At 31.9% G+C, this 27,099-nt stretch overlaps 1 protein-coding gene across 1 annotated transcript; it reads right to left on the reverse strand.

The window, feature by feature from the left end:
• Positions 1-378: 378 nt before the first annotated feature.
• On the reverse strand, positions 379-27,099 carry LOC127724056 (palmitoleoyl-protein carboxylesterase notum1-like). The gene is made up of 13 exons (XM_052230836.1): positions 26,604-27,099; positions 17,132-17,184; positions 14,314-14,415; positions 11,002-11,062; positions 10,318-10,370; positions 9,171-9,273; positions 8,724-8,912; positions 5,875-5,975; positions 5,260-5,440; positions 4,145-4,192; positions 3,679-3,789; positions 2,357-2,562; positions 379-1,780 (listed from the first exon to the last, which is right to left on the reverse strand). The coding sequence occupies exons 1-13, from the start codon at positions 26,861-26,863 to the stop codon at positions 1,485-1,487; spliced, it is 1,764 nt and encodes a 587-aa protein (XP_052086796.1). The 5' UTR covers positions 26,864-27,099; the 3' UTR covers positions 379-1,484.

A 27,099-nucleotide genomic window follows, 5' to 3' on the forward strand; every position in this document is an offset into this window, starting at 1 on the left:
TATCAGGCTTTTGATTTTGTACGCCACATGCGCTGTTCGTCTACACGAGACTCATCATTGAACAGATAGTCATTATCATGAAGTCTCAGTTTAATCAAGTTAACATATCTTTAGATAACTGTCCTTATGGATAACTGATCTTTATAGTCTTTTTCTGCATAGGCATGTCTTTGTTTTTATCAACGATCAACTTCCACGTCTTGCATTTCTCTCATTGAATAGTGTTTAATTGAAAATGGTGCCACTTTTTCGTTTTTTCCTGGTAGAGGGCGTCGATTTTTATGAATAATGCCTCCAATTTTATCGCACAACTTACTGAAAATGCTACATGGTAGGACATATATGGTTTGAAAAGAACAACTACAAGAGTACAAATCATTCAGCTTTAACTTTAATTATTTAAAAAAATGTTAACACACATAAGAATTAATTACAACATTCTGATAAAAACAAGTAAAAACAAAACATTATAATCTACAATGCATCAATAAGAAATCACAACACTCTGACCCTTTTCTCAAGCATATCTTGATGTCACTTCCATCTTCCCAATGTTAGTTATAGTATTAAAAAAAATGAATTGATTGAAAATTTATTAGCATCGATGGAATCTTTCATTTGTTGCAATATATCGGCTTATCGTTATAATTTTTTTTTTTTTTTTTGTATATTTCAACAAGCTAACACTTTCACTTTCATATGGAAAAGTTTGGTTTTTTTTGTTCTAGAAGGAAAAATCTTTACAATCATGTCGTTTATTATTAATCAGCTGACAACTCGTCGCAATATACATGTAACCTGTTTGCGCTTTTGTGACGTTAAGCAATCATCCATCAATCAATCAATTATCTTGCATCTCATATAAGATATGTATCAAACGAAACTGTCCATCAGTAGGTGGCTTAAACTTTCACAGAATAAACTGCAATTACCTAACGGAAAAAAATAATTTCCAGTTAAGACAAATGGTTTTGCATTCTACGATATCTTTCTTTTACTGCATAATGTATTTTCTTATAGTAATTTAGTATAATTTACTGCTTGTATATTGTGTTATCAAATTGCAAACAAAGCATTTCATACTCCAAAACGAGAAACGTAAGTTAAAAAAATGGATGTATACAATTATTCAGTTCATTCAAAATTGATCACTTCCCAAAATAATTCACTGCATGGTCGGCAACACTAAGTCATAACTTGGTTTATTTAGTACTCAAATATTTATCAACTCTGTCCGGTCAAACAAAATAGTTATACGAATTCTTCTCCTGCCAGATAAATAAATACAATGGACTTATTAGCACTTTTAATTTTGCTTTACTTTCCATGATATGCCTTCTGTAAACAAATATATAAACTTAGTACAATAACTGCTGCATCAAAAATATTGCCCGACTTTCACAACCTTTATGAAATACTCGTTACACCGACAGCTCATTGCATCATTTATATGATGCTTTTCTGTAAAAAAAAAAACATGTGGGTCACGTCAATGAAGATCTTTTCCTAAATTTCTTCTCTAACAATTTGGAAATCTCTTCTGGATTTGAATTTTCCTCTGCAGAGAGGTTTCTACCGAGGATTTCAGCTATGCTAGATCTGTCAATATCAGAATCAGCAAATAATTTGAAGAAGTCAATTACTTCACCCGTGAACTGATTCCTGAATGCAGGACAAAAACTATTACACCATTGAGGTAGAGGACACGATTCAATCACGTGATGATTACAATGGCCCACATTTTTTGCAGACCTTTGTGCACGACTTCGCTTTTTACTTTCTGAAAAGAAAAACATAAAAATGAATGCAGTTTTCATTATTTCAAGCCTATCTTTATACAAAGTGAAGTCGATTTGTGTATAATTTGATATGCTTATACATTCCTTGTGAAGAAGGATCTGCTTCTTCTTCAGGAGAATCTGAGATCACAACCGGTTTGGTGGGGTTCGTGTTGCTTAATCTATGTAGTGTTTTGTAGACTTGTTTGCTTTTTCCGGGTTTTTTTCGTGGATTTATCGGTTTCTCTTCAATTTCTAAATTTTGGATGACCCTTTGTTTTTTATCTGTCTCCTTGTTAAACAATTTTACTTGTTTCCATAATTGCATTTGTGATTAATATCGTTATTTATATGTTTGTTTTCATTTTATTTAAAACTTGATATTCAAAATGAATGATGCATAAAATAATAGACATTAAAATAACAACTTTATCAATGTGAATGAGCATGGAAGTATTATATTGACTTTATTACTTCTATGAAATGATAGATGTTAGATATGTGTCAATAATACAACAACCCAACGACTTAAAAGACATATTGAACAATGTATTCCCCTTATTCCTGTTTGGTCTTACTTTTTCTTCTGTTCTTTCTTCTAACTCGACGTCTTCGTCTTTTTTCTTTATCGAGTTTGTTTCTTTTTTTATTTTTGTTTCTATTTCTATTTTTATTCTTGTTCTTCCTCTTTCTCTTCTTTTTCTTCTTTTTCCTTCGACGAACTCGCTTTGGTTTATTTGTAACTGATGGTCCGTCTTTTAGAAGAGGGTCAGTATGAGGTATACTGGAATTAGAAATTGTTTGATCTATAGTATATTTATCAAATTCAAAATCCCAAAGTTAAAGATTTTGAAATTGAAATGAAGGTTAATTTTTCTCCAAAACAAATTGTCTTTCGCTTATCGGTCTTTTATATGAATTCAACATAATTAATTTATCAAAAACTAGTATGTATCATTTAGAAAATATAAAACTAACGGATAGAAAGAAATTAAATGATTAATTTGATCCAGATGAATGGGTGTGCATTGAGGAGATTTTGATGAGTCTTAAAAAAAATTACATTCACTATATAAACCAGTATCATATGTGCTGTTATTGCGTGTTTGAAGCTTTATGATGAAAAGAGAAATCACACGATCTCTCTGTTACAGGACAAATACAAGTTCACTTAAATGTGTATTGTGTATTACACCTTTTACAATGAGATTATCTACTATAGTCTGAAACCAGTTAGGCACCCTACCTTGTATAATTTTAAGGTGTTAAAACATTTGCCTATAAAATTTATCAATGGTTATATACTTGTAGTATTGTCTTTATAATGTCCCCTGAAGATTTAGATAAAAACTAATGTTTGAGTGGAGAATTGAACAAGTTGTAGACATCTCAGTTTGACTACTTTAATTTGAATATTAATCTTCAGTTGTCAATAAGTAGGTTACAACGGACTAACTCAAATATTTCCATTTCATAAAGTTTGTAATTGCACTAACAATAAAGTTGAAACTCTCTCTAGGAAAATTGACATAAGAGACCATTTTGGCTGTTCTGATGTGTACAGGCCTCTTTAATGATTCTGTCAAATAATTAAATTCTTGGCTTTCCAAATATTTGGTTCCCGATGAAGTTTATTCCAGAAACACGGGTCATTCCGACTGAAATGGTTGACATACATTTTTTACATCTGGGGAAAGTGTATATTTTTCATTGATATTCTATTCCCTGTTATTTTCTTATTTTCTTCGGAAAATGTCTGGAATATGACAGTTGTTTTCCATTTTTTCCTTCGGTTGATGTAGTCGAACGTGTGGTTTTGTTATGTTATGGAATCCCCCTTTTTTAATTTGTTTTTTATTATACATTTGTATTGGTGCTCTTTGCCTTCTATTAAATATACCTTGGAGTGGATGAGGTTGTAATGAGACATTTATCTTTTTCAAAGTTATTTTCCCAGCAATATATAGATTGTGCTAGTGTAACTCCATTCACTGAGACAGACTGCCAATCTCTGTAAAACAAATGCATTATATAGCCGTTCAGTGAATATTCAAATTAAATGTCAATATCGTATTGAAAAGAATGTCAAACTTAAATTTAATTGTTTACAAAGAAACATAAAACTCTAAAGTATTGAAAGTATTGCAAAAAGATTTGCAGTTTGATTCATCTTCTACACGTTTTCCTCATAAAATATCTGGATAAAACCATAAATTTCAATGATTTTAGGAGGATCTGACCACAACTTTAAAGAGTATTTGTCTGAAAAAATATTTTATTATTCCCTTTTATACTTCTTTTTTATTATGCTAGAAAAATATCTAACATTGATTTTGCACGTTTATCTTTCATTAAACAACTCATACCTTTTCGTCAATGAAACGTGAGACAGACACGCTGGTGCAAACACAGCTCTACAATAAAACGTAATGTGGTTAACATAAGTAACTATATCGTACTTATATCTTACTTGACTGCAATATTCACAAAATATTCTACAGTAACCAATTTATTGTGGAAACAATTGCAAATATGCAATACAGAATTTCAATTTCTGGCAATAGCTAAATTCCACAAACAAATTCAATTCAATGTTTCAACGTGCATTTTCTCCTATGTTTTATTTTTCTTTACTTTCCAGACGCTTGGTTTCCAGCGTACCTGATGAAGGTTTTTCTAAAACCGCTTAAGAATTCACTATAAGAGTTGCTTCTTGTTTGTCATATAGCACCACGAATAAAATAGCGTTAATATAAACTCAAGGGAATGAATGGAAGAAGTCAATTAGATGGCACCCCATCAACAATAAAAGAATGAAAGGTGCTTTCGTAGTTTGTCCGGAAAACCTCATATATGATATTTATACATTCAAAGTAATGACATTGAATTTGGTTTTGTTAATAGTTTGTAGCTAGAAACAACTTGTCATTGTTAATACCGAATTAGCAATCTAAATTAAAAACAAGTAGATTTAAAGCACCTCTAAATATGATTATTATGATGATGAATTGGTGTTTAGCGTGCCGTAGCATAAATTACATGCATATCAGGACGAGAATAGGTTAATGTTATATCAATATGAACCCTACTGTGTACTAGCTTTGCGTGAAAGAACAATTTTCAAGTCTTTAGTTTTACCCAACCGAGTACCAAACCCAAAATATTTCGAAGTCGAGGCGAGCACGCTACTACGAGACTACCGAGACGGCCTAAAATGATGATGTCTTTACTGTGAAGTGACTTTTTTTAGTTAAGTAATCGATAGGCTTGGTTTAATGTTTTGAAGATTTCGAACAGATTCTTTCATAAATTAATTTGTAATTTCGCAATTTCAATCTTTTATGCAATTTACTAGATCAAGATCTGTAGTTTCCCCATCTAATTATTCCGCCAATATATCCTAATAAAGAGATATGGATATATAGATGTGACATACAAGATCGCTTAACAATAAACATAAGTCATAAAATAAATTACTTACGATACGTTGTGGAGAGATTTTTTAACTTCCTCTCCCAAATTATGGAGGTATTGCCATTGCTCTTTAGACATTATACCAGCATACTGGTTCTTGGAATTCATGCTCAAATGAGATATATCGAGTAAGTTCATAACTGATATTTGCGCTTCATCAAAGAGGTATTGAACAATAAATACGGGAGCTACAAAACAAATATGAAAAACATATAATGCTACGCTTCAGTGTGACAGTCGAATCGAGAATGTTTTTTTTATTTACATTTTTTTTAACGAAAACATATTTTTTCGTTAAGTTCCTTTTTTATTTATTTTACTTGTCCTTATATTGAAAGTTATCAATGTATTGGAGCAAAATCAAATATCGTAATATAATTTCATTGCTGTTTTGGATTGTTTGTGAAAATACTATACAATGTATATTTGGACAATATAGCTTGTTTTTACAAGTTAAGGTCTTCTTTCCGGAAATGGTATGCATTTATAAATTCAATTTAGTGACAACTGAATCAAGATGTTGTAGAAACAGCCAGGCATATTTATTATATTTTTCCTATGTTAAAACTAATTAGAAACTGCGAAATGGGTTCTACTGTACTCCGTCCTCCGGTCAACTTACTTTTTAAGGTAGGGTACATTTTATACCCAAAATAACATTTCCATTGTTCATCTTCAGGGTATTCTTTTCTACATGCTTCTGGAACATTTCCCTTCCATAATCTGTTAGCAAAAAAGATATTATTATTATTATTATTATTATTATTATTATTATAGTTACTTACATCGACGTCTCTTGAACTTTGGTGGATAGTTATCTCATTGGCAATCATGCATACCACGTCTCCTTATTTTTATATTGATTACATACTTGGACGGCACTGTTGTATAAAAACGCTGGAAAGTGTAGTCCAAATAGGAAACTGTTCGCTCTGCGGAAAATACTTTTTGGATTTTTTGCAATAAATTGTTTCTGTCTTAGCATGCATGTAGTATTTACCACTGAACGTTAACTATACTGCAATCAGTTGGTAAAGATGATTATAAATCAAATTCGTATGAAATTGAAGCTTAGCTGTAAATTAAATATTAACTAGAAGAAAATAAGTACGGAAAGTTTAATTCATATAAAATTAAGAAGATGTGATACGATTGCTAATCAGACAATCATCCACAAGAGAACAAATGACACTTTGCTTCCGCACTTGCATCCTGATCAATTCTGGTTTGACAAATCTTAGAAATTTTAAAGCAGCTTAGTTTTCAATTCCTCAAGTAAGTTGACTTTTCCCAGTTTCTGCTTCTTTCTTTAAACCTTCTTCTTATTAGAACCTAAACATGCATACATAATTTGTTTTTTCAAAGAACGATCCAGATGAAAGGCGATGGAAAAAAAAAGTTGCGTTGGTAACAAATGTAAGATGCTCCATCAATATTGACCGAAAAAAGTATACTAAATTGACAATATTCATCATCCGTTCTAAGTGTTCATATCCCTGTATGCAGTAATAATTCCGTAATGTTAAATAACGACGCTTTAGTCCGATCTTACAGTGGAACGTAACTGAAGTTTTTAAATGTAAAATAACGATTTTTTTTTGTCTTTCTCTCTTCGTAATTGGAACACAGAGAAGTAATGTTACCCTATAAAATTCCAGAATGCCCCCCCCCCCCTTTTTATTTAAATTAAGTGTTGATTGCAGATTTAGAAATACCTTGACGGCTATCAATTAAACAGGTTCGAAATAGATTTTTAGTATTATTGTAAAACTATTTCGTCGATCGTTTATACAACATGATATAGAGACGTTTTTTCCAGCCATTATAATTAATAGTACTTTCTCTTTTCTCCTTGACCCAGTAAATAATCACCTTTAAGCCATTCTCTCTATCAAAAGAAACAATCTGGACCACACGAAGGCTTTTGTACCCAGAGTACAAAACATGAAAATTATTAATTCATTTTTACTTTTTAATGAATCAGCTCTGATTTAATCACAGGTAATTTACAAATTTTATCAATTTTATCGGTATAATTAAGACTTTCAGATGTAATCACCTAAACATGCAGTGCGTAAAAGAAAGTTAATTGACTGTATATAAAATACCCCGTGTGCCAATCTATGTTACTCGTTATTACCTATTGTTCCCTAATGAGGCATAAAGAGTTCCATCCACGGGAGCAATCGATTTCAACCACTTGTAACTTTCAATTTGAATAATTTCAATTTTAGTAAGTTGTGTCATATCATGAACTCCTGCAACGCAATAATGCTGTACCACGACCATAGGTATGTTTTGACATAAAATCGTTTAATCGGAGAAATAATAGGTTTTCTTCCCTCTGTGTTGTTTAACTGAATGACGAATTGCATTTTTATTGGGTTGGGATAATGCTTCTTACAAAAGCTTAAAAGGCATCCATGCAATAAATTAACTGAACAAAGTAATCAAAAAATATATAGGATATTTCTAAAGAGACAATTATTGATGCCCACTATACTACTGTTGAATCCATTAGTATCCGTTGAAACCACCATTTTGTCCCCATTCACTGTTGGTCTTTCATGATTCAATAACAATGAGAAAAGAGTTCTTGAGACAAGGCAATATCGAATTCTCATTATTTGTAATAATATAGTTCAAGTTACAAGTAAACTAACCTAAAGATGGCATGATACTAAACCCCTAACGGGAGGGATTGTGCTTGATTTTCATATGATGGAGACATAATCTTTCGATCAGTTTAATAGAGGTCTGGAGCTGCCATGTCAGTAACTGCTAGAAGTCCTCTGTTAATTTATGTTGATTAATGTCATTTTGCTTAGTTTCTTCTGTTACCTATTTAATTCTAATATAGGAATCGGAGTTCTTTTAAAGTGAATTTTCTGTGCGTATTGCAGTGTGTTATTTTATTCTACATTGGCTATAGGTATAGGGGGAGGGATCTCACAAAACATATTTAAACCCACCGGATTTATGCGCCTTTCCTAAGTCAGGAACCTCTAGCCTTTGTTTGTCATATGTTTTTTTTCAAATTTTGGTTCATTTGTATATGCCGGAGTTAAGTGTGGCTTCCATTTCGCTCAACTAGTATACATTATTGTTTATGGGCCAGCTGAAGCCCGCCGATTTGTCTCGCTGCGTTGAAGACCAATTGGTGGCCTTTGGCTGTTTTACTCTTTGGTCGCGTTGTTGTCTCTTTGTCACATTTCCCTTTTCCATTCTCTATTCAAATGTGAATATTGTATCATTTTGTTTATGTCTTTGCTCCTAATGGATTATTTCGGTATGAAGTATTATAGAACAAATGTCAAGGGATAAGCTGTACACAAAATGTATTCACTACTTTGTTGTGCAGAACGTGAGCTACTCGCTAACACTTAATAATCCACCTCAAAACTAACAACAACATCTCATTTGGCATTTTCATCAATTTCAACTTAAACTTACTTCTGCATAAATACTTACTTAACCCCCCTTTGTATACTATCTACAGGTGAACACGAAAAGGAATCGGAGCATTCTCCTCTCCGGAACTGTGGAATGTCGACAAACCATCCGGAGTCTGCGATACCCCGGACCTCTACACCTGGTGCTAACTCCGACATCAAGTCAGCCACGCGGTCTAGATTCATTAAAACACCCGTACCACCAGCACTACAAAGTAAAATTTCAAATGTGCAATAAGTATGATTTTCCCGCCAACACAAAACAATAAATATACAAACAAACAAGTAAACAAAAACATTTTCTATTCAGTAAATTTGATTGACGTAAGTTTATGTAATTATTGTTATTTAAAAGTCTCTAAATTGATTTTATTCATGCATCTATTTATTGTAAGATTAAAGAACTGAAAACGTATAGTAATGTGTATTGAATAATACAAAATTAGCATTTAAACATAGTACCAACCTGCTTCCGGCTAAAATCAGCCGTTGTGCTTTTTTAAGTCCTCTAGGAACTAGTTCTCTTATTACTTCTTCGATTATATGTGAGCCTAAGAAAGAATATCCATCTGTAATGAGAAAAGCATGATCGAATTACATAACGAAGTATAATTACTACATACATATATGTAAATTAAAGGAGATGGGGGGTATACGTCAATGAGAAAACAACTGAATGACAAACACAATAAACAGCTGCGCCACGAGCGCATGATACGCCCATCGTCTTTGTGTGATTTTTTATGCAATAATCATAAATCGTTTCTGAGATATGGCGCGACATGTGAAAACCCCCCTTTTTAAAAAAAAAAATCAATAACTCTAAAATAAAATTTTGAATCATCACCAAAAAGTATACAGATCTTTAGATTAATATAATTAAGAAGTTTGTAAAGTTTTAAGCAATAATCATAAATCGTTTTTGAGATACGGCGCGACATGTGAATCCCCCTCCCCTTTTTTTAACAAAAACTCAATAACTCTAAGATAAAATTTTGTTTCATCACCAAAAAGTATACAGATCTTTAGACTAATATATCTAAGAAGTGTGTAAAGTTTTAAGTAATAATCATAAATCGTTTTTGAGATATGTGACATGTGAAAGAAACACCCCCTGTTTTAGTTACAAAGTCCCGTAACTCAAAAAGTTTGAATCTTATTTTCACCAAAAAGTATACAGATCGTTTGACCATCATAAGAAACAACTATGTAAAGTGTCATGAAATTTGGATAAGTCGTTCTCAAGTTACGGTGCGACATGTGGACGCCTGACAGACGGACAGACAGACAGACGGACGCCGAACATTTGTATACCATAATACGTCCCGTCAAAGTTTTGACGGGCGTATAAAAATCAATAACAGAAGACACCTTAAGGTCAACATAAGTCTTCAATTATAGACAAGTGTCCAGTTCTAAATCGACCACAGTATAGAAAAGGTTTTAATAAATTTAACAAATCTGTCTTTTTAAAATACTAAATTCCCTAACAGACAAAAAACATTAAGATATAAATAGAATACAACCAACACGAGTTTGTTTTATTTTGGAGAGTACGCGTAAAGGTTGTGACTTATACCAACAGTTAAGATCTGTAAATATATAAAACATACCTTCGTGCACAACTGTTCCTGTCCAAGAATCACTCGAACAATAAGGAATATAACTGAAAAAAAATAATTTGTAAAGCTATATGCTGGAATTTCATGGTTTTTTTTTACAATCAAAATAAATTCCTAGCCAACGTTAACATATACAGAATTTACCTAGTATTCTAACTTTAAATATAATGTTCTTTGGATGATATATGTGACTGAGTTTTTAGTACAATCGTGTAGTTGTCAGTAAATATGAAAATATAATAATAAGGAAGTTTGTTACCCTTTCGGAGCACCTGAGATCTTCCCCAGATTTGAATGGGGTTCGTGTTGCTCAGTCTTTTGTTGTCAATGTTGTGTCTTTTATACTGTTGTTTGTCTTTTTGATCGTTGTTTTTTTGCCATGGCATTGTCATTATCGGTTTCGACTTATGAGTTTGAATGACCTTTTGGTATTTTTTGCCTCTCTTTTGTTCCTTTCTTTTTTACAGCATAGTCAAAATAGCTTCTTTCAAGCAACACGAGATATATGATAAAACTTCACTGTTTGTATTGGTGTTTTAAAAGCATAGAATAACAAAATCCATCTAACGTTAAGTGATTGAATGTATGGGGATGTCTTTAAAGAATATGTCAAGATTCAAAAACGTGTATCATTTACAATGAATACGTTCAGAATACTAGATAATATATACTTACACCATATTTGCATTGAAATAGTAAGAATTTTCTTTCGGATCCGATGAAAGTAATCCATTTACTATGATAAAAAAGAAAATATTAAACCATTAGTAGCCTTTAAAACCGTGATTTTATGTTTCAAAATTACTTTACATGTCCGCAAATTATCAAAGGTAGCTCCCAGTCTTCGGTTTAACATGTAGAAGCTGTTTTACGATTGTTTTTTTCTTAATTCTGTAAAACGCGCGAGTGGGTGCCAATGTGTGTGACAAATCTCTTAAAAATCTTTTTACAAAGTACAAGACATCGATGAGACAACCATGAACAACAAACAAACAGAAACAACCCCAAAAACTCTCAAGAAAACGCAAATATATTATTTCATAAGGATTCTTTCATCGACCTATCAGTTTAAATTTATTTCCTTTGTATTTAAAGATCATGTAAATTTTACATATTAACCCCAGGTGTTTAAGTGTTCATAAAAATCTTCTGGTTCTTCTTTTCATATTGCAAAAATGAATTTTTATTGTTCAACTTTATAAGACTGATGGAGTTTTAATATTCACATTATAAGCTCTTAAATTATAGGTGTTCAGCATTGATTGAAGTCTCGATCAATTTATCAAAACACGTGCGATATCGATGACGCAATAAACACAGAAAATACGAAACGTGCAGTGTTTGCGATTATTGCACGTGCCCTGCAAGATAACAGGATTTAAATTCAAATTTTAATCAGTAAAAATCAAAACATGTTGAAAATGTTATCTTGTAAAGTTCAATCAGTAATGGCTTAATCTATCAAAACCAATTTCGTCATGATTTATTCATTAAATTGACTGCAAATTCGAACTGAATGATATGTGCCTATTAAAAGTGATTTTTTACAGACCACACTGATCAATCTCTTTGATGTTGATCTTTATGTCTCTTGTCTTAATTAAACACGATTACTTACCATTTTACTAATTAGATTTTCATGTAAAATATTTCTTAAATTACGGACCTGTTACACTGCTATCTAAACTTTGGTTCTTTTATCGTTGTTTGTTGTTTGTTTCAATGATAAAAACGGTTCAAAAGTTTTAAAAAAGGATTGACTTATAGTTAATCGGGTACACCTTTGTTTTTCAAATGTTTTAATTACAATGACAATTCAAAGAGAATTCAGGCAGCATGGATAGACAATTATTTTTGTCTAATGCCAAAAGTATGTTGAAACGTTACTTTATGCTGTATTCTTTACCTCTTTGATATCTGAGAATAAGTTGGGATTGATTTTACTGAATATTGAAAGAAAGAAACACGAGAGCATGATGAACACTAGGGACGAGTCTTAATTTTGCTAGATATCGCCTTTTAGTTTTGGAGCACCGTGTTAATGTTTGATAAATCTCCGGTTTTACATTTATGTCCATTGGCTCCTTCTGCTTCTTGGGTTATTCGTCAGATCATATATATTTTTTAGCCGAACAGTCCTTTTATTTTTCTAACGTTTATTCGTCAATTATCCCAGGCTTATAGTTTAGTGCGCCAGACGCTCGTTTTGTTTAAAAAAGACTCATCAGTGATCCCTGAATCAAAACATTTGGAAGATCTAATGAATTACCAAGTTAAAGAGTATTGAAAGCCAAACATTGTACCCTAACATTTACTAACACCTTTTATGTCTGATGTAGACTTGCTACATACAATTCCCTTTCTTTTATTTCTTTCTTACTAATTTATATGTTCACTGGAAACTGCCAGTATACTGATTGACCTTGGAGATGTCAGTATAATGGTAATCTCTTAGTTATAGAAGAAAAATTGTTAAAGGGGCAAACTTGAAAAAAAAAAAGAAAATTAGGAAAGGACATGTAGCAAGTCTATGTCTGATGGTAGTAATAACAGTAGTGTTTCGAATGACTTATGACGTTATACTGATATATTGGGTAATATTTTACAAATGCACTTCCAACAAGTATACATCTAGAGGTTCCATATCAACGCTTGCTTTGTCTAGTTGATTGTTTTTTTTTTGTTGTTGTTAATTTCGAATAACTCAATGTTTCATTTCAAAAAATATTTTCACATTGATGAAAACTGGCATACGAAGTACAACTGATACTACCAATATTACTAAGTCTATAAGTTAACATCTTAACCCAATCATTCCCGGACCTGTTACCGAGGCTGAGAGAAGTTTTACTTGTACACTATTAAATGAGTCCCCTTTTTATTTTATAACAAGTATTTGAGGAACGTAGGTAAATAACTGAGGATATATAAAGTGTTGATTATATATAAATTGGGGATGGGTATGATAATTCTCTTATACAAATTGTAGACCACAAATTAAATGGATTATTTTTTCAATGAATTACGTTTCTTAATTCCTCATTAGAATTTTATGTACTTGAACGTTCTATAGAAGGTGGAATGAAAACCTACTGAGATTTTTTCAATGTAAAGAATGCTGTTGTATTAAGGGAAACAGCAGTCTGATTAGTAAGAAAATAATTATCAGTCATTAAATCTTATTTTAGAATTATCAGGTTTTGTTAATCTGTTAAACCTCCCTTTCTCACAAGGGTGGTCTATAAATGAACCGAAAATTCCAATGTATTTTTCATGTTCAATATATGAAACTTTCCCTAAAACTGACGTTATATAGTGCACTATTCTGGTGACTGTGTAATTCAACTTTAACAAAAACTTTCTTTTGAAATCGTAAAATATATTTTAGAACTTACATGTTCGGTTCCTAACAAAAGTAAAATAATAAAACTATCTTCTTTTTCTTAATAGTTTATATACTACATTTTCAATATAAAGAAATAAAAATAAGTATAACCTTGGCAAGAAAAATCATTTGAAAGTTGGAAGTTTGTATGGATTTTCTAACCTATTTAACAATGTTTTGTAAAACAAATACACTGCCTTTTCTACAGCTATTTTTTGCACTTTTGACAGTTACACTATTGAATATCATAACAGTGTTATACATTGATATTTAGACCATATGACAGGTTTTCTTTGTTATGATACAATGCATAAACGTAAAAATATGGAATCAAGAATGTCTACTTAACATTCCATATTTAGACGAAATCATTTAAAACTTTTTTCTGTACTTATCGTATAATTCAAAAGCTTGACAGATTTGGACCTTCAATCGTTATAGATTTTCTAAGAGACATATTACCCTAACTAAACTCTTTGATTTTTAACTTTTGATGATCATAGATATTAAAAGGATATCCTCTTAAGATTGCTTGTGATCTTACAACTATGATATTGTGACCTTTGGGTCTTTCTGCCTTTCAAGTAGACTTAACTTCTTACCTCTCCGCAGGTGCGGCCAGCTATTACTGCTCATGTATGACCTCCATCCAGTGTTTTGCCATCGTAATCGACAGCTCAAGTCGTCGAAACAGTACCATCCACCTGTCAATCAAATATATATCAAAGGAAAATCAGATTACAGGTAAACATCTACATTGATTTGATCTTTGAATATTTATATAACATGCATTTTTGCATTTGTTTGCCATATCTATGTCAAATAAAAAGATTAATTACAAATACTTGGTACATAACATGTATTTAGGCATTTTAATTTCGTTTTCCATTTATTAGTTTTAGTGAACTTGAGCCATTGCATTCTGTTTGCTCAGTGATTAATTGGAAAAGAAATACTTTAATAATGCAAACAAACATTTTATGCTGATCCTTTTAAAAAGCAATAGCGTGGACAATTAAATACTTATTTCAAAGAAGGTATCAGAAAGATCCATTATACTTGAACTTATTTACAGTAAATGCATGTTACATGCTAATTTTTAACGCGTAGCCATTTGAAATGTTTAATCCAGGTTTCGTATATTAAAATATCACTTTTCGAAAAATTTTAATGACTGACCGACAGGTTTTTTTTCTAAATAAGTGAAAAGAAAGGTTATTATTAGACAGAGATCATGTATGTTCATGAAATACTTAGAATGCGAATGATCATCAAATGTGTTATGTTTTTGTTATAGTTTCTTCTCAATTTTTGGTTTTGGAGTTTTCGGATGTTCAAGTTCTTGCTTAATGGTCGTTTCATGATCTTGGTTAGATTTCATATAAATGAACATTATACCCATAAAATAAATGGAGTTCAAAATTGGTATTGTGCTGCTGTATATTAGAAATCATTGATCACGTAAACTAAGAATTATGATTCAATTCCTTAAGGCAAAGTTGACCCAAGCCGATTTTGGTTGTTCCATTTAGGCCCTATTTGAGGATGTGGATGGGGGTTTACAGAATAGAGAATATGGGCAAAAAATATAAAGAATAGAGAAAAGTTAGGTGTTAAAATATAAAAAATAGAGAATAATGGGCAAAAAGTATAAAGAATAGAGAAAAATGGCATAAAAATTAAAGAATATAGAAATGAAGGACCCCCCATCCAAACCCTCCTATTTTGGGCTTTAAAACGTTTATATTTTGTCTTTCCATTCTTTTTTTTTCATCTCGAGCGTATATTTGTACGCAACGAAAGTTATTCTAGAAACAAGTGTTTGTCGCAAGGAAACCAGTATCACATAGGCAATTCTACAAATTTCGTTCAATCAGTAAGAAATTAAGCTTCAATCTAATTATTTCTAAATTTTACGCAGATGTTGATTTATTAGTTTATTTATTTATTTATTTATTTATTTGTTTGTTTATTATTTATCGTAATACGCAAACGATGTTTTGTAATCAGATTGATTATTTTCGTTTTAGAAATGGACAAAGAAATTCATTGATGATTGATTGATTGTTGGTAATTTAACGTCCAATATTTCATTTTCAGGACGAGAACAAATTAACAATTCATAAAATAAGTAGGTCCTGTAATAGGGATCGACCGGAATGAAGGGCGGGAAATTTGGACGACCACTGGAAAATGTGGATAAATTAGATAGGAACAGAAATTTAGCCTTGCAAAAGGCCATCTACGGACCCGTCAATGAGCTGTTGCAAGGGTTCTTAACGTGCACAGAGCGTGGCACTCTCTCAACACGCGGCATCGGATTTAACTTCCCCATTCGGACCGGATGTTGCTGTGTACTTACACATCCCGCACAGCCAAACGGAAGTCCCAATTTGGCATGTGTATCACTGCCCGTCAGAAGAAGACCAAAGTGACCATAAAAATTATTTCTATTCCACAACCCCATTTGACAGAAATTCAGGGGCATAATATACTACATAGGAAGAAGTTCGTGTGTCTTTATTCTTGTTTGTTTACGGTTTGTTTCCCCTATCGACAACTTCCCCACATGTGGATCCGGATCGGATTACCCTTCTCGAGAACCTGGGATTCCCCACGGTTTTTGTTGTAGTTCGTGTTGCTCAGTCTTCAGTTTTGATGTTGTAATGTTTTTTTACTGTTGTTTTTTCGTTGTTTGTTATGGCATTATTTGTCCCTTTTTTATTCTTTTTTATCGATTTATGATTTTTATTGGCTTTTGTGTCTTCTTCCTATTCTTTTCTTTGAAACTGTTTTATTTTAGTAGGAAATGTAGTATTGTCTTTACTTATTCATTTTATTTACTGAATTTTTGGGATTTCTTATAATTCAACAGAAACTGTACAAATGGTAAAAAAGTGAGGAACAACTCTTATACACAATTCCTCTTAAAACACTTATATTTGCACAAATTGTTTTAAAATTTTGAAGCATTAAATTTTCATCTTCATGTCCTTTCTTTGGCTTAATTCAAGGGTTTCCTCGATCAAAATATGCCTTATTGTCATTAATTCCACCAAAATGATTGATTGATTGTTTGTTGCTTAACGTCCAGTGGCAAATATTTCATGCATTTTCAGGACGACCACCAATATGTGCCTTAATTTATTATTAAAAGCCGCGAAACAACGTGTCTTCGATAAGAGATCAATGAGGATAACTTTTTTTAAAAAGCCTATGTCTAAATAGTCATTTGTTCCATACAGTTAAAGGGAAATTTCTGTCTTCCAATTCTTATATAGTATGCTGAATGGTTTACTTTTATAAATTGTAACTTGGATGGAGAGTTGTCGCATTAGTACTCATACCACATCTTCCTATATCTATGATCTTTTTTCATTTAGGCAGCCAAATTCATATCCGTCAATGATCATTACTCACCTTCAAGAAAAACGATCCACTTTTTACTACCATACGATTTTCTCAGGTAATATCTGAAAAAGATTTAATAAAGCTTTTAACTTTATGAAATCATCAGATTTATATGCTATAAAATAGTAACACGATCAAAGGAAACTGCTCAGATCAGAGCACACAAGGTGTTTTGATATCTTCATTCATGAAATGAATTGAAACTGTCAATCAGACGATTAATATTGACCTCAGGGTCAAGTACTGTATTTACGTTGATGGATAAAAGTGATCTTTAATAGAACTTTATATTGCTATTAAGAGTGATAGTTTTGTTTAATGTTGTTTGTCTACGTAATAAATTTATACCAATGTATATATCATTTAATTCTACGCTCCTATAGGCATCATGGCTAGAATTGCTTTCTGGCAACTTTTAAACATTTTCAATGAAACCTACTACATGTACATGGTATTAGCATTAATTCTTAGGTAACTGCATCACCTGCATCATTGAATGATTGTTGGTTGGTTAACGTCCAGTGGCAAATATATCATGCAAGAACAAATTAACAATAAGTACAATATGTAGGTCCTATAATAGATGCCGTCCTGGATGAAGGTCGGGGAAATTTTGACTGCCACCCAAAAATGAGGATATATTAGATACGGACAAACATTTTGCCTTGCAACAGGCCACCTACGGACCCCTCAAAAAGTTGTTTCAAGGGTTCTTAACATGCAGAGAGTTTGGCACTCTCTCTACACGAGGCATCGGATTTAACGTCCCCATTCTGACCAGACGTGGCTGCGCACTTGTACATCAACGGACGCCCCTCTAAAAAGACCAAATAGATCATATTTCTATTCCCCAGTCACCCTTTGGGGGTAACGTTTATCAGATATAAAGTCATAATTTATGTGGTGGAAGCAGAAAAAAATATCGGTTCACCCTTTTTATCAATACACGAACAAACACTGTAATTTTCTGTTGATAGACATAAAATCGAATACTCAAATACGCGTACGCGTATTTAACTACAGTTCGAATGATAAAATATCGCAGGGTACATTTTCATCAAACATGTATTTTTTTTTAAATAAGAACTGACAGAAATGCAATGTAACCTGAAATCATATTATTCGGTGTTTAGCGTTGGATTTGTTAGTTTCGGACAACAATTTTTATATTATTTTAGTAAAAAAGACAACAAAAAGCAAACAAAACAAACAAACAGAACCCTAAAACAGACAGCAGCAACAACAAAACAAATAAACATGAAACTTAAATGTACATTGCAACATTCTTTATTACATTTGTAACAAGTTTCATTGTCTGATAAGCTTACTTTGTGCATGTACATTAGACATATACAGATCAGACATCAAATTAATGTTGCTACAGGTCTTTAACAAATATAGTGTTATGCATATGTATCCAAACATCGCAATATGGCAAGAAATTTACTAATACTTATTCACAAACATATAAATTAGAGACCTTGTTACTAAATAGATGCTTCCACTAATGTGAATAAAATCAAATGCGGAATAATCGCAAATGGAACAGCAACATCTCTAAGACAGTTGGGGCAAGTGGAGTAGTAAAAATCTACACAAATTACATTTTTGTCACTCCATTTGCTTGTCAATTTTGGCTTCTTATTCTTTTCAATTACAATTCTTCTTTGTTTCAGCCAAACTAGACGGAACAAAATTCAAATTATGCGACGAAACTACTTCTTGTCAGAATGGTTTAGTGAAACCGACAAAACATGGAATTTATTCAATTACACCTGATTGTCTTCTTATCTTGAGAACAATAAGATGAAAAAAAAACGGCGACAACTTATAATTGAATAAATCAATTCTGGAATCCTGCACATTTTTGTTGCAGCTTCAATAAAATATAAGTAATTGTTCTGCGCGTAAGGATGGGTATAGGATCATAACATACAATTACTGAACACTAGAGGTCGGTAACATCAAAAGAAAGAAAATAATTTGTCAGAGAATAGCTACAAAATAATGATATAGATTCTCTTTGATGTCGGTAAACATCAAACGCTAATTAGTACATACCCCCTATCATGCAAAATCAGTGGTACTTGCCTGCGTTATGAAAACACTGTCAGAATTTTCACTACTTGATACGAAGAGAGCGATTAAAGGTTCAAAGAAATTGTTTGTGATTATCAAGAAAAATACCTATTATATTTATATTCGCTATGTTTATATTTTGATAACAAATATTTTGAAGTAACCTTTCACGCTGTATACGATAATTTCGTTTAGTTGTGATACCTTATATTCGAATTAAAGTAAGAAGAAATGTATGAGTGTGTAATACATGAAACATACAAAACAAAAAGGATACGATTTTCATGCGCACAACACGTGTCGCTGGAAAACATTCATTACGTACGCTCGTGATCAAATGTTGGAAAGCAAAACTTGTTTTACGACGTTTTGCAGCATGGAAGTGAGCAATGAAACAGAGAATGTAACCAGAAAAATACCAAAAAAACCTATTCAAATTCAGCACTTATCTTAGAGAATTTGAAAAAAAGATTATTGTCCCCTTAACAAACCATATTTAACTAGAGGAATGCAAGATTAACTTTGTTTTTATGTTAGGCGAGAGTAAAGTCATCTTCCTCTCGGGATAGAACTAAATTTTCCTTTCAGAATATGACTTTATGGCCAGAGACATATACAGTTTATAATTATATCTCTGATTAAGCTAAGAAAACTTGATGAATGAAGACAAAATTTAAACAAAAATACCACTGTAGTCAACCGTTAAAGAAAAACATGAAATAACCTCCATGCACCAAACAATTTTTCCAAACCTATAGTGTCCAATCTATGTTTTACCTGTTTTGTTGATATGTATAACTGATTGATTTCTGTCGAAAAAGTTCGAAGGATGATACGCACATTGGTGCCGTTTTAGCGACGAATTTCTGACAAGATTACCGTTACATCGCGGAACAAAATAAATCAATAATGTAAAGAATTGTTTTTGGCTGCAAGATATGCATTATTTTCATGTTTGATGTATCAGAATACCAGACATTTTATTACACTTCATTCGAATTGCAACTTTTTGTTCAATTAAAAGTTATCACTACTATAACTAAATGAATTACTGATGCAACAACGTTACAGACACAGGAAAAAAAAAACCCAAAAAAACAGTGGGACAAACAAGATTGAGATAACCGTAAACAGATCATGTCAGATTCACAAACATCATATATCAACTGGAACAACGGATACATGTACAGGGGCGGATCCAGCCATTTAAAAAAAAGGGGGGGGGGTTCCCAACCCAGGAGAAAGGGGGGGTTCCAACCATATGTCCCCATTCAAATGCATTGATCGGTCAAAAAAAAGGGGGGTTCCAACCCCCGGAACTCCCTTCCCCCGCCTTGGATCCGCCACTGAGGTAGATATAGGCATCACACACTGAAATCTTTAGCTTTTGCAACGTAAACTCAAGTAAATACCGGGGGTGTTTGGAGCTCCAAACAGATAATCTAGCAGAGTGTTCAATGACCAAATCGTAGTATATTATTACCAGCAATACGGGAAAGGAGCCAGATGAAATTGTTTAAAATACAGACATGATTCTTGAATTTGCTTAAAACAGTACACTTCCTTGAAAATTTAAGGGAAAATTTATTTTACAAAAAAAATATAAACAACCACCTTATTTAGCTATTAAAACAATGGTGAGAGAGATACCATATGTCGTTCAAGACGTAATCGCATTTTTTGTAGATGAAAATATGTTTGAATTCCTGGGTTCACTTGCTACTTAGCAAGGTTACTGATTGGTAGTGATGTTAACACGCTTCATATATCTTATCCCACTAGGTATGACAATACATTTGATGTGATGAATCTTTTAATTACCTGTTAAAATAATCACCCTGTCAAATTAGATACAATTTACACGATGTTCGTCTGTTCGGTTTACCCAGTCACCTTGTAATGAGATGGAACCCAAAGCGCAGACGAACGGAAGTGTTTTTTTTTATTTCGTCACCTCAATTGAGTTCAGGAGGTACATTTTCATTGCTACAAGAACTGATTATTTTTACAAATTTGCAGAAAAAAGTGTTTCTTTTTTTCTCTCATAGTTATAGAAATAAAACGTTTTCCAGTAAAAATAATACAATTCAATGTGTTACAAAGCTATATACTCTAGCTAGCAGAACATGACGTGGACAGTAACTTTTGCAGTGACATTGTATTTATAATTCTGCAAACGTCATTACGAGGTAGAATCTGTTTGAAAGGTGCAGATGAGCATTCCCATAAAGAAGTTAAATTGATTGATCGCGTTTGACGTCCAGTGGCAAACATTACATTCATAATGAGTTTAACATGTACTAGTTCACAAGGTATTGGTTTTTAAGAAGACAAATCACTCACTCGTTATTCTACCTTCGAGCCGATATGCATCGATCGTGTTTGCTTGTTTTCGTTATATATATATAATCTAAGAAAATTCGTCCTATAATAAGCCAAAATATTTTGTGGAGTTCAAAGATGAGAGAATTTTGATGTTTTAGTTTACAAATATTTTGTTTTCATTATTATCGGGAAAAGAAAGATATGGAGTATTAACTATTGATGAATTGTCAGATCACAGTTTCTCAGAAATCCGGAGTCCACATTTCTTCAGCGCAGATCCCTAACTCCAGAGTTCGGAACCCTATCATTGGAGCCCGGTCGAGTCTTATTAATTGAGCCTGGAGTCCTATCAGTGAAGTCCGGAGCCCAAATACATTGCTCAAAGGAGCACGGACCCTATAATGAATAGCCAAGAGCCCAGCGATAAAACTAGGTTGGAGCTTGAACCAAGAACGACGAATAGCCCGTGTTATACCCAAATATTAATAATTGACGTTTAATATGCATATCGTCTTGATAAAGTACAAAGACAAAGATTAAGTATAAACAAAAGACAGATTCTACTCTATCATGTTAGTTTGGTAAATGTATAATTACTCTGACCCTTTACAAATCCAAGGCGGTAAACAGTGGTAATATATATCAAAAAGATTTTCTATCTTTTCGTGTCAATCAAACATTCCTGTATCCTTTATACTATAAAAACTTCAATCATAGTTGTGTTTGTATCTGATATGTTTATACTTTCATTAATAAAACGATAGGTTTATAATTTGCTCTTCTTAACTGGCTCTTTTATAGTTGGGGATTGCGATCAAAATGGACGAATGATCAGCCACTCTTTAACAAATAACTTTTTAAACATCACAGCAAAAATTGTCTTTGAACACTTTTGTGATTGGTAACAGGTTTTTGATGTATTTACCCTTAAGACCCAAGTTAAGGGAACCATTTTCCTTCGTCCGTGTCGTATGATTTAGTTGCATAAAGATTTTCGAAGATAAAAGGGTCGAAATAAAGACTCGTAATTACCTGGGACTTTATAAAGAGAAGAGCAGAGAAATTTTTTTTTTCATACTGTGACTCAATTTAAAGTCAATATACTTTTATAACAGAAAATATTATCAAATGCAAACTTTCTACATGTTCAGACAATGTTCATGGGGTTATTGTTAAAGCTAGCTATTTGTATTTAAACATATAAATATCTCTGTACAAAAAACTTATTGAACAAAAATAAATTTAAGTCTTTGATCTTTAATGCTGTGTACATTAGGAAAAACTTATGGGACAAGATCCAGAATCTCAAAATAAAAATAATGTAATTGTGGATAAGTTAATTAATACTCATAGATCTGAATGAATGAGAACAAGTTCTTTTTTTAGATTAAAAAATACTACAGCATCAATTCTCCGATAACAGCCTTAATAAGATGTCAATGTGTAATTATATGGACTCCACAGAAGCCTAGCAACCGAGGGCAAAGTACGAGGTTGACATACTGATTGCAGTGCTCTTGCTAGCGCTCGTCATTTTTCGCCATTTACGAAACGATTTTTGAAATGACGGAAGGTATTTCTGATCAATTTCGACTTATATCTGCAAGTCGATAACATTCTATTTCAATTTCAGTTTAAGGCAGTTATTGTTATATTATTAATTTATGGTATCTATATCGACTATATTATTTTGCATCTATTGTTTTAAAACAAACAATATTATTGTGTAATCTAGCTGTTGTTTTCAGACGCTTGGTCTTTACTGTATGACTATTTATATCATTATCATTGGTTGCTTCAATGGTTTTACTTTCTGGAGACATTTTATAACTCTGTCACAGCTTTCACGTGTTCTTATCGTCCATCTGATTTTATTTTCGGTCTTGCAATTTTCCTGGCTCTGGCATGTATTTGAGTAAATACAATGCAAGAACATACATAGAAAAACATTTAGAAAAAAGAAAGTTTTCATCGACGCTTTTCATGTATGAGATCAAAAGGTACCTCGTATAATGTGAAGCCTATGATAAAAAAATTAGATAAGTGTCCATCAACCAAATTGCCTGAAAATCTCCAATATAAAAATGAGAAGATATGGTATGATTGCCAATGAGACAACTCTTAAGTCTTTATAAGTCAACATGCGCCTTGTTAATACGTACTGATTTTAAATCTTCTACTTGGTCTGCAGATAGCCTCTCCTGCTTTTGACATTTTTGGAAGAATAAAGTTACTAAAATTCAACAAAATTTTGAAGAAAAAAAATCAGTTCTATTGTTGTCTAAAATTATATCAAATCAATTTCAAAAAAATAAATGAATGCAACGCTATGGAGCTCATGATGGGTAACCACTTTGTGGCTAACCTTACAATATGAAATTGTTTTTAGAAATTTACATGTGTTATCTGCCAAATTGTTATTTATAAGGCATTTATTATTTTTACATTTTCATTAACATATCCGAATGTTATAGACATATGGTTATAGGTTTCCGGTAAGTAATATATTTTGAAGCATGAAAAATTATAAAAATAGTAATACTGTCAATTAGTTAGATATTTCATATTTTTTCAGCGGAACTCTATCAAAATGTGGGATATGGTTGACTTGTTTTACAGACAAATAGTGAATGTACTTATAACCTTGGTTTCCGCAGTTACAGGATAGATGCCTCACATCTTGACGTTTTGATTAGTCGTGGTCGTTACGTTGAATTAAGGCTTTAAGAAAACAAACTGAAAAGACGTCATCTCATTTTTTTTTTAACCTGTGACCAATTTAACGATGATACATTATAATTATTATTATAAACTCGAATTACTCAGAGGTACCTGGGGACCATGTTTTTTTGGGCCCTCCTCCTTTTTTCTAAAATCCGTATTTTTTTCAATTTCTTTTAATTTCAATTATTTTCGCGTTTTTCTGTAATATATTATTACAAATATACTAGAAATGACGTATTTACTATTTACTATCAATTCCCAGTTTACTGTCAACAGCGGTCACTATAATATACATTATCAGTGACTGCAATGGATAGTAAACTAGGCATTGATAGTAAATAGTAAATAAAAAAAATACACTAAAAATCTGAATTAAAAACTCGGAGGTTTACCCCTACAATGTATGAAAACAGTCCTCACTTGAATATGTATGAGCTCAGTAGTATTAACTATTCGAGTACTGTCAAGACTTTCTGAAGACAAAACCTTTTACAGACGTGATAATTACACAAGGCTCCATACTTAAAATGAAAGTAATTATATTATCAATAAATGCTTTGGTGTGAGACTTATTCCTCGAATCTCATTTTTCAATAGTGTGTAGGCTATCTAGAATCAAGTTATCCAGAATAAACGCAAACAGACAGTTCAATCTACATTGCAAAAATTACAACTTTATATTTAGAACAGTACAAAGATACAATAAGTTGACAGTTTGTACCCGCAGGAATTCCAACAAACTATAAACGTCTTCAGTAAATGAAAATTTCTGAAATATTCACACGAGTTTTGCATGTGACGCCAACAAAATTAAACGTAATGTTTCCATTAAACAAGGTAAATCGACAAAGTAATGATCAAATTGCATCAATTTCGAAGAAAAAAGGCCACTAAAACATCTAACAAAAGAAATAGCGGATGTGAACAGCATTTTTATTTATTCATAGTCACGAAATTTGTAATGATCTATATCCCATTCATCACTGTTGGAAATTCTTACTGGTGTCTTAAAATAGCTCTAAAAGTGTATATAAATAAACAGTAATCCCCATCATAAAAATATTACCTGATGAAAATAGATTGATATAAAGCTGTTATACCCTAGTGAGTTGACAAAAAGTCAAGAATGCCTTTGATTCGTGTATTGAAAGATAGTTTGCTATAATTCTATTAAGACTTTTATCTAGAAAAATTGGTTTTTGGTTGATCTGCGATATTTTATAATTTAGGTGAAAACTTGAGTTATTACAGGAATGTATCTTACTATATTGTGGTACTAAATTTATCTTTTGCTTTTAGAAAAGGAATCTGAATTTGTCGCGTTGGTTCAGAAAGGTTATTACTGCAGTCACGATTATATGAAACAGTGATATTAAATCAAAATTACCAATTTTAAATCTATATTGACTGTACATTATAAGGCTGGCATCAACACACACACATTTAAAACAAACATGCTTACTGTTATTCAAAGCACCAAAAACATACAGAATAAAAAACATATTCTATGTCATGCATTGATCATTTGGACTCTCTGAAGCGTTCCTGGTAACGATTAATTCGTAGAGGACAACAAAAACTTTATACAGTTCATACTCCAGTCTACGATAACAAAATAAAGGATCATAAAGGGAACGTTTTTGATATTTTTGCGGTTGCTTATTGCACAAAAAAAAACTTTTAATAACGATAGATCCGGTTACCAATGAAAAGTCGTCACAATTTATTCAAAATCAAAAGAAGCTTCTTTTCAACTTACATTTACGTGTAGGTCCAAAAATGATAATGATTCAAAGGTCAATATAGTAACGTTTAAGCGTAAAGTAACTTCTTTCAACGTAAATCGATTGTCTTTATCTAAATGTTTTGATATCTTATAGTATATATTGCACCAGCTTGTGAATTTGATTCTGCATCAGGTTTATATCAGTTTTCAGATAGCTGTTTCTTACATTGTATTTACCCAGTTGTATTCGTTGTACAAGACATTATATTCACAGTTGTTTATATTTTCTAAACGATATTAGAAAATAACTAATATATATATATTTGCATCACTTATTTTCATGTCCTATTTTAAATCATTTTCATTGATATGGATACAGTTGATTTTTATTTCTCACTTAAATGTTTTGAAAAAGAAACAAACCAACAATTTTAACTGATCCGTTGTAAATTCACTGACAGTATCTAACACATTTTGATCTGTCTACTTAATATCATTCATTTGAGTCTAATTTTATTATTATTGTGATTATCATAGCCATTATTATTAAAACTAACAATTCTGATCATCTTTGATGATTAAACGTATTTTCACTAAAAGTACATAGTATGAAAATATTATACATACCCTGCTGGCGAACCGTCATTGCACGTAACGGTTTTATTTTTAAGAAAGTATCGTCTGAATTTTGGAACTTCTTTGACACCACAATCATGTGACTTTTGAGCTATGTCTTTAAGCGCTTTCATGAGAGAATCGGAGTTACCAAGACTCTCTAGTTTATTCACATCAAGAGGCATGTCATGAATTCTGTTATACGGTTGTTTGCCACATGATACAAAAACTATAGGCAAGATCCAAAATGTACAAAAGTAAGAATTCTTCATTGTTTGGTAAACAAATAATGTAAAAAGTTTGTATTTAGATTAAGAAATATGTCCACATATGCTTCCATTCCGAAAATATTTCATCGCTGGTAAAAATAAATACTTAGGAGAACCAGTCGCTTAAATTAAAAAAACGTATTATAAAAAACGTTTCCTTTAATCTAATTAATAAACGAATTGGAAGTCCAAAGTGAAATCAATATTTTGATTAACACCATTATAATAGAAATATTAAC

Source organism: Mytilus californianus, unplaced genomic scaffold, assembly GCF_021869535.1.
Source record: "Mytilus californianus isolate M0D057914Y unplaced genomic scaffold, xbMytCali1.0.p SCAF_14, whole genome shotgun sequence".
Lineage (NCBI taxonomy): Eukaryota > Metazoa > Mollusca > Bivalvia > Mytilida > Mytilidae > Mytilus > Mytilus californianus.